The sequence below is a fragment of the Rhincodon typus genome, chromosome 9 (assembly GCF_021869965.1).
Source record: "Rhincodon typus isolate 14 chromosome 9, sRhiTyp1.1, whole genome shotgun sequence".
NCBI classification, from domain to species: domain Eukaryota; kingdom Metazoa; phylum Chordata; class Chondrichthyes; order Orectolobiformes; family Rhincodontidae; genus Rhincodon; species Rhincodon typus.
The window spans coordinates 8,631,067-8,640,968 of NC_063340.1; the positions used below are offsets into that span (position 1 = coordinate 8,631,067).

General features: G+C 42.5%; 1 protein-coding gene across 1 annotated transcript in view; it reads right to left on the reverse strand.

The window, feature by feature from the left end:
* LOC109930283 (1-phosphatidylinositol 4,5-bisphosphate phosphodiesterase beta-1-like) overlaps window positions 1–8,868 on the reverse strand; it is a 601,524-nt gene extending 592,656 nt beyond the window's left edge. Inside the window, exon 1 of the mRNA XM_048600897.1 lies at window positions 8,779–8,868. Coding sequence (XP_048456854.1) covers window positions 8,779–8,820 — 42 coding nt within the window. The 5' untranslated portion in view covers window positions 8,821–8,868. The remainder of the gene's footprint in view (window positions 1–8,778) is intronic.
* Window positions 8,869–9,902: the final 1,034 nt, after the last annotated feature.

The window sequence follows — 9,902 nt, forward strand, 5'->3', positions numbered from 1 at the left end:
TGTGTGTGTGTGTGTGTGTGTGTGTGTGTGTGTGTGTGTGTGTGTGTGTGTGTGTGAGGGCAGCAGTGGCTAAAAGGTCGTAGTCATATTGGACTTTAATTTCAAACTCTACAAGACCGGAGAGATGACTACATTTCTGGCTCCTTCACCTGACGAAGGAGCAGCGCTCCGAAAGCTTGCAATTTTGAATAAACCTGTTGGACTATAGCCTGGTGTCATGTGACTTCAGACTGCGGGCAAGGACAGTGAGGGGTAAAACAGGAATGCCTCCAGCACGGGGAAAAATCTCAGAAATATAGAAGTTCAACCTTAAGACAAAATGGGAGGGGGGGTGGCATTCCAAGGTAAGGAGATAGAAAGTGCACGCCCTTGAGATGCCAGCAGTAGATCTACCCTGGTGCCACTAACCTCCTGGAGGAGCTTCCTTCCTCCATTACAGCAGCCTTTAAGGATCGCTGGTTATAAACCTCGGTTTTTTCGGTACTTTAGCTCAATGATGGCTAAAAGTTGCATCAGGGATGTAGGCCTTGATCGCCGTAGCAACACGAGGTTTGTTTGTTCAAGGAGGAAGCGCTGATTGTTCAAATTGCCACCCACTCGCAAATCAAGTTGGACAGACATCAGGTAATGACAGGCAGCAGATTGCAAAGGAAGTGTCTGGTGTGTAATCAGAATTGCAGTGTGATTGACAGAGCCAGCGGATTACAAAATCATCACCCGTCACTTCCAGCAAAATCAAAAACAGATCCCAAGATAATGAGCTAACGGTTTGACTCGAAATGTCAGTTCTCACAGTGGCGGGGACAATCCTGGGCTCTTGAGGATTTTTCCAAAACATATATGGCTAACCTCAACTCAAACAAACAACAAATTTACTCATGGCCTGTCAGAAATGGGGGAGCATGCCCAATTAACACTATTAACTGGAGGAGATTTTGAGAATTTAAATAAATACAACGACTTCAGATCACGAGATGTAGGAATTGAAGTAGGCCATTCAGTCCATCAAGTCTGCTGTCCTTCAGCAAGAAATTTCCAATCCTCAACTCCACTTTCCTGCCTTTTCCCCATTATCCTTGATTCCCGTACTGATTAAAAAGCTGTCTCAACAATGAAAATGCTTAAAGACTTTGCAATTAAACCATCCTTAATCCAACAAGTTTAGCTGTGTCCATTCATAGCAATCACACAGCACAGAGCAACTTTCCACGACTTCTCATTTGTAGAGATGGACAGCAAAATGTTACCCTTTATTCATTAAGCTGCCTGGTTGAAATGAGTACACTTCTTCCCCCACAGTGGTTTTCAGCCTCAGTGAGGCACAGAGCTCACATTGTAAAACTTCATTAAACAATTAAAACACAATGACAGCTCCTGTTTGCATAGTAGTTCTAGTAATTGAAGAAGCCAGAAGGTGGTGGGTTTGGTCCCAGCCTTTGAATAAATTTTGCAAATAACCGAGACTGAAGTAATAATGAATTTACTCAAGAGACAGATTGGCAAATCACGTTGAGATTTCACAGCGCAAAAGCATTGTGACTACTTTCCTTCCTTCATATGAAAGATTGTAAATCTGCCACAACAGTTCCAAAACTGTGATCAACTGAGAGATTCAATGAGTAATGAAGTTGTCGATCCTGATATTGATATGGACTGGGTCAGGCATACTCTCAGCAGCGAACTGAGAGTTCAACATGCCACTGATCAGCATCATTTCATATTTTACATCCACGAGGGAAGACTGTCATCTTCGATTACCCCTCCAAGCCTCTCACCATCCCGATTTGGAAATATATCGCCATTCCTTCACTGTTGCTGGGTATACATCTGGGAACTCCCTTCTCAATGACATTGAGGGCCCACCTACAGCACATGGACTGCAGCAGTAAAAGAAGGTACCATTTTCTCAAGGGGATGTAGGGATGGGAGTAAATGCTAGTCCAGCCAGCGACACCTACGTCCCCTGAGTGATTTTATTTAAAGAAAACAGCCTTCAGGACAATGGTTCACTGCCACTACTAAGTCTTTGATCAATGAAGTTGACTTTATTGCTGAATCCCACTCAGTTACGACTCCTTGGGGTGATGATCTTTCATGCAGGATGTTACCTACTTTGAGGTCTTCTCCTATCTCGTCTTGCCCAGTGGCAGAAGACAGTTTGGTGACTCAATGTGCTAATTTTAAAATCATAGAATCCCTACAGTGCGGAAACAGGCTCTTCGGCCCAACGGCCCAACAAGTTCACACCAACCCTCAGAGCATCCCCCCCCAGACCCAGACCCCTATAACCCACCTAATCTACACATTCCTAAACACTACGGGCAATTTAGCATGGCCAATCCACCCTATCTTGCACATCTTTGGACTGTGGGAGGAAACCGGAGCACCCGGAGGAAACCCACACAGACACGGGGAGAATGTGCAAACTCCACACAGACAGTCGCCCAAGGGTGGAATCGAACCTGGGTCCCTGGCACTGTGAGGCAGCAGTACGAACCCCTGAGCCTTCGTGCCGCCCTGATAGCCAAATATCATTTGGACAGATGGGGAAATAACACTGGGAACAAGTGAAACACGATTGATTTAATCAAGGTAGGCTCATAACAGGGAGGGAAGATAACGGGTGCTCGCAGGACAAGTAGATTGGTCAAGGCTCACTAATTAAGAATGACCAGCACTTACCGCGATTTGAGAATACTTGTTATCATTCCCTTCACTTAAAGCAAACACAACTGCATTTATTTAAGTGCGTCTGCAATTTGCTTTCCCTTTTCCAATCGTAAATCTCGCTCTTTATTGTTTTATTGGTTCTGACAAGCCCAATGATTGTAACACACTAAGCCGCGCTGAAGCCCAAGTGGTTTTCCTTCAAAGTCACTTCATTTTATCGGCATTTTTAACTTATAGGCACTCCTCTGTGGATGTGTTTCTTAGTTAAATTCCCCACTTGTGACCAACCGCAAACTCAAAAGGCCTCTTTTGGAAAAAGCTATTAAATTAGCCAGCCTCCATTCCAAAACGTGAGCAAATACTTGCAAGGAATTGAAAGCAAGCATGAGGCTAGTTAGTAACTTGACCATCAGCACTGTGGTCAACTGGCCCTTCACTTGACAATGATGCCCTCTCAGAGGCAATTGGTTTTCACCAAAAGACTGATTCTCGACCTGTAGGTCTTTACATATATGAGGCAGGACATTCTTGATGTGACCTAAGATGTGTGACTTTACAGGTATATACACACACGCGTGTATGCGTATATAAAATCTTAATATGATTTATTTTGGATGTGTCTGAAGAGGTTTAATGATTGACATGTGAATATTTCTGTTGCCATACTGACTTACTTTAAAATGGCATTAGAGAAAAGCTTCTTGGAGAGTAATGGAACTTTTTCTTACATTTGGAGAGTTTATGAATGAACAATGTAGTGCATTAGCATTTCAGATAGAAGATTCTTAGTTCTGGAAAACATCCTTAGCTGAAAAAAAGAAGCTACTTAGTTGCAGTTTGAGCAGTTTTGTGCAAATCTTGGCTGAAGCTGGATTTATAAAGTAGTTTCTCCTGAGAAAGGGAGATAGGTCAGAACTGTTTGGAAATAGATTACCTTAGTGCAAGTTTTATAATTCCAGACCAGAAGTGTTTTCTTAAAACTGTGTGAGGTGATCTGAAGCTGAGAAAGTCTAAGCTCAAATTGTATGAAAATTTAAGGAAGAGGCTATCAGATTCTGCAGATTGGGAATTGAAGAACTGTTTAATTAAGCACTATAAAGAGAAGGGAATTCTGTCTGGTGTGAGTACTATTAGTGAGTGCTGTGGGAATTATTGAGATTGCATTTTACTGTGTGTTTCTAAATTTTGTAAACGTGTATTATACGGAAATAATTTGGTTTGTTCTGTTTTATTTTACTTATCATGTGTAATAGCATTATTTCATTGTTAAAACCAGATCTGCAGCATTGCAGTGTCTGTGTTTCAGTGAGAGACCACCTCCACAAAACCAAAAGGGAAAAAAAAGAAACTTTGATCTAAGAGCCATATTTCAGTCTTGAATCTGATTTGCTCAGTAATAGCACAGGAGATAGTGTGATCCTGAGTGCAGGATATGCTTCCTATCCTTCTTTCTCCGAGGCCTTTTGCCTCTTCATGAAAGCATTTAAACCTGGACTGCAGTGGTTGAAGAAGGCAGCTCATTACTACCTTCTGCACAGTAACTAGAGATGGACAATAAATGCTGACCCAGATGATTAAGCATTTGTGACATGTAGTCACTGTTGCAATGCAGCTCCAATCTAGCATTCCAAGATCTGAAAAACATCAATTAGACAACGATCAGACTTTTAAAAGATATTCACTTAGTGGGTGTGTGTGTTGCTGGCTGGGCTAGTGTTTATTGACTATCCCTAAGTGCTCAAGAAAGTGTTGGTGAGCTGCTTGGGATGTACTGTTATAGAGGGGCTTTGACCCAGCAACAGTAAAGAAACAGTGATAACATTACAAGCCAGGATGGTGAGTGCCCTTTGAGTGGAAAATTGTGGCTGGTGCTATTCCCATGTATCTGCTGTCCTTGTCCTTCTAAATGGATTTGAAAACTACAGTCATCGGAGCCTTGATAAGTTGCCGCAGTGCATCTTGTAGATAGTACACACTGCTGCCACCGTATATCAGTGGTGAAGGGAATGAATGAAGGAGGTGATGGGTGTTTACCATATATATTTACTGATGGGCTAAAACAGTGCACTCAGTAACAATAGGCATCAGTTTCTCTAATAATAGGCATCAGTTTCACTAACGGTAAAACAATCTGAGGCACCAAAGGTAACTGCAATGAAGACTTTAGTGCAAGTTTGGAGGACAGAAACAACACGAGGAAAATTGAACACAAGAATTAAATTAATATTTGTATAGTAATTTGCATTCTACATTAGCATATTGTAGAATGTCATTAACTAAACCCTGTGTTTAACCAAGAGCGAAAATATCAAATATTTGCAAGGACAGTTGCAAAATTAAACTTGGGATCAGCACCAAGGTCAGTCCAATCTTCCTGCTTGTGCCTTAGCTGGACTAGAGAACTGCTTTCCTGTGCTCACTGATCTACATGAACTCATAGGTGAATGCTATGGAAAGTCTAGGTAATACTTTCCATTATTACCTAAACTGTTAAACATTAGGGTGGATAGACGGCAGATGAGATTCACTGCAGAGAAGTGAGAGATGATGCACTTGGTTGGAAGAACACAACATAAAGTAGGGGATGTAATTCTAAAGGGGGTAGAGAAGCATAGCGATCTGGGTGCATGCATACACAGATCATTGAAGATGACAGGAGCAGTAAATAAAACATACTGCATTCTCAGATTATTAATAAAGGCATAGATTACAAGATCAAGGTGGTGATGTTGAAGTTGTACAAGATATTATGTTTGGCCTCAGCTGATGCATTCTGTGCAGTTTTAGGCTCCACATTGTAGGAAAGCTGCAAATGCACTGGAGAGCATAAACAGATTACTAGAATGGTTCTGCGAAACTTCAGCAAACTGTTTCACATAGTGAGTTGTTAGGGTCTGGAATGCACTGTCTGGAATGTTGTGGGAGCAGGTTCAGCTGAGGCGTTCAAGAGGACATTGGGCAGGAGGATGGGGAAAAGGCAGGAGGTTGGCAATAGATCATAGCCAAATGGCCTCCTTCTGCACCATAATAATTGTTATTTTGTTTGAACGAACAAAGCAAAACAGTCAGTATTAGGGTTGGAAACATTCTGAAAACCACAAGATGTACAGTAGTGGTTTGTTAAGCATCACTTTGCGACAGGATCCATGTATCTTGCCTTTAAGGGAGTTTACCTTTAAAGGACTCTGTGTGCTGTGTGTATATAAATATTTTGACTCTGCCTGGCAGTTAGTCTGGTGTGGGTTTTCAAACTGCGCACACAGAAATCAGGTGGTTTGCTGTAATGTCTGCTTCATAACTTGCAGTGTGTTTTACTGTTTTAAATAAACTAACCCACAGAGTTAATCAATTTCTGATGAGCAACTGATAATTAGAGCATTTTTGTCAGATGAGAACAGTGGTGGAAAACATCATGCTGATGAAGCTTGAACAGTCAGCAAGTTAACCTCCAGGTGAAACAAGATGGTCAGTACTCTAAAATCATGCTAAAGTGCTTGAGATAACCTCTATGTCTTGGAAAGAATTGAAAACACAGCTTTCTGGTAAGTAGACAAAACCATATTGAGAGGCCAGTTTAAATCATTTGAGAAAGGCAAGTGTGTGCCGAATGGATAGGAAGTAAGGAAGGGTCAAAAGGCACCTTGTTAGAATGTCCCCCAAATTCTCTCATCTAAAATTGGGACACAGCAGACCTCCAAACAGAATTGAAAACATCTGAATAGCATTCAAAGCTATGGTTTGCAGCTTAGGCACATCCAATGCCGAAAAACATTGCTTAGCAAATGGGGCTGAAGGTCTATGTAGACTTAACAGATTGGGATTAATAGCCAAAAGAGCTAAAAGTTCCCCAAAAGATATAGTTCACACTAGAAGATCAATTCAGAGTCACATTAAATTTCCATGTTCATCCAACTAGATTTTGTCTCATTTCGACAGAAATCTACAGAATCCTTCATGACCACTTTGTGAGCAGATGCAGAGGAAGAGACTCATGCTGTGATTTTGCAGATGGAGAACTCATAAAAGAAATTGAGAGTTGGTAAGTGCATCCATCCCTAATGGAAGCTTTCCAGAAAGATCTGTATGCCAAACTGAAAACTTGTAGCTTCGAAGAGCTACCGAAAGATGGATGCATGTACGAAGTGATCCTCATTGGCTGCAAAATCTACAGTTCCTGAGTACAAAGTTGAGGGTTCACCCAATCTTAAACACAGCTCAACGTGTGAAAGGTGTGGCTTTCTACAGGCACCAGGGAAATGCGCAGCTTTCAAACACTTTTGCAAAGCACGTGACAGAAAAGGTCACTGGCAGAGGCAGCACAGCAGAGGAAAGGCTGATGTAGCTATAACGGAAAATGTGCAACAGTACAACATACTGCACACAACAAGCTGCTTTTCACCATAGTACTGAACATCTCGTGTCCTGCCAGAGGCATAAAGATGAAATGATCAACAAACCAGAATCTGACCACATACAGAACAAGATAAAGAGTACGGCGTGGCACAGTTGCTCAGTGGTCAGCACTACCGCCTCACAGTGCCAGGGACCCAGGTTTGACTCCACCCTCAGGCAACTGTGCACATTTCACCCGTGTCTGCGTGGGTTTCCTCCGGGTGCTCCATTTCCTCCCACAGCCCAAAGATGTGCAGCTTAGGTGGATTAGCCATGCTAAATTGCTTAGTGTCTAGGGATGTGCAGGCTAGGTGGATTAGCCATGGAAAGTGTAGGGTTACAGGGATAGGCTAAGTAATGATTTTCTGCATTGGATGTGCCTTCGCTACAAACCATAGCTTTGAATGCTGTTCAAATGTTTTCAATTCTGTTTGGAGGTCTGCTGTGTCCCAATTTAGATGAGAGAATTTGGGGGACATTCTGACAAGATGCCTTTGACCCTTCCTTGCTTCCTATCCATGCGGCACACATTTGTCTTTCTCAAATGATTTAAATTGGTCTCTCAGTATGGTTTTGTCTGCTGACCAGAAAGCTGTGTTTTCAGCTCTCTCTCCAAGATATAGAGGTTATCTAAAGTGCTTTAGTATGATTTAAGAGTACTGACCATCTTGTTTCACCTGTAGGTCAACTTGCTGACTGTTCAAGCATGATCGGTTTCATCAGCATGATGGGTGGGATGGTCTTTGGAGGGTCGGTGTGGACTGAATGGGCCAAATGGCCTGTTTCCACATTCTAGGGATTCTACAATTCGATAATCACAGACACTGCAGGACCAGTGATTGTAGGTATAACCAGCACACTGTGACTTAATACCAGTCACAATGCATAGCATCAGTCTGACAAAGGCACAACAAGGTCTTCAGCAGACTATTCAAGACACACGTGCAGAACTGAATATGAATAAGTGACAGAACACCTCCTTCTGAATCTCAGCTCCTTTGCAGTGGAAAGAAGAAAAATTAAAATTCAAGAGGAAATGGCGAAGAACTAGCTCGTCTTAAATCCAAACTGTCTCGAGAAGGGTGAGGGTTTTTAAGGGGACTCTTCTGCTCAGCTCAGAAAGATGAGTGAGGAGCTGGAAGGGAAAAAGAGAGGAAGCAGGATGAAAGACAAGCCGAGTAGGAGATAATGTTGGAGTTAATCAGTCCCTGGTGGGCAATCGATTTGGAGGCCAACATCATTAACATGAGAGCGAGTTTAAAAGTGGTCATACAATACTCAGCATCCAACGAGAAAGGATATTGGACTTTAACTCGGTGTCCCTTTCATAAAGGCCGCAGACACGCTGTATTCATTATGTTGGAGAATCAGCACAAATACAAACTCCATTGTGGCAACAGGCAAATTGAACACTGGAATTCAAGGTCACTGCAACCCACCAGAGCTCAGAATTCCACATTTTTGTCACCTTTCTAAGCTGGCGAGTACAAAATCCTGCCTGAAGATGTCATCACAGACATCCAGAGCGTCAAACATGAATATTCACTTACAGCTATAAATACCCAATCCTAGTTGCTATGGGTAGCACAATGAATGGTTATGAATCAGCAACCGAATTTGGAATTTCCAAATACTATCACTGTTGCATTGCAAATGAAGTTCATGGATCACTGCGTCAACATGTGCAAATTGTAGTAAACTCCTGCCAGTACTCACACAGAGAATCCTCACCAAATGTCTCTTGTATAAGGTCATCATTCATCAGTTATTTCCAGTCGGAGACAATGACAGTCAGCAAAAGATCACAGGAGATGTTGGTGTCATGGTAAGGTCACTGGACTACCAATCCAGGATAGTACAAAAGCAGATGCTGGAAATCTGAAACAAACATTCCAGACAATGGTGGAGAAACTCAGCAGGTCTGGCAGCATCTGTGGAGACAGAAACGGAGTTCGTGTCTCAGTTGCGGTATGAGGAAGAGGAGTTATCAAGTCAGAGTAATACAGCATGGAAACAGGCCCTTCAGTCCAAACTGGTCCATGCTGCCCACTCAGCAAGTTCCAATTGCCCGCATTTGGCCCATATCCCTCTCAACCCTTCCCATCCATATACCTATCCAAATGTTTTTTAAATGTTGCTATTGCACCTGCCTCAACCACTTTCTCTGGCAGCCCATTCCATATATACACCATTCTCTGCGTGAAGAAGTTGCTCCTCATGTCCTTCTTAAATCTATCCCCTCTCACCTTTAACCTGTGCCCTCTATTTTCAATTCCCCATCCCTGGGAAAAAGACTATATGCATTCATCCTATCTAGCCCCTTATGGTTTTATACACTTCAATAATGTCACGCCTCATTCTCCTACATTCCAAGGAATACAGTCATATCCAGGCCAATCTCTCCCTATAACTCAGGCCTACTAATCCTGGCAACATCCTCGTAAATCTTCTTTGCACACTTTCCAGTTTAGCTACGTCTTTCCTACAACAGAGTGTCCAAAACTGTACACAATACTCCAAGTGGGGCCTCATCAACGATTTATACAACTGTAACATAACGTCCCAACTCCTATAGTGAATGCCTCAACCGATGAAGGCCAACATGCTAAATGCCTTCTTCACCACCCTGTCTACCAGTGTTTCTCCAGCATTCTCTGCGTTTGTTCCAACTTAACGCTCTGGGACGTGGGTTCAATCCCACCATTGCAGCTGGTGGAATTTAAGTGTCTCAATAAAAGTGGAATTGCCAGTCTCAGGAATAGTGCCCAATGGCAATGATCATTGATGTTCTGTAATTCTTGCCTAGCCTGGCCTCCAGGTTACACAACAATGTGTTGCAT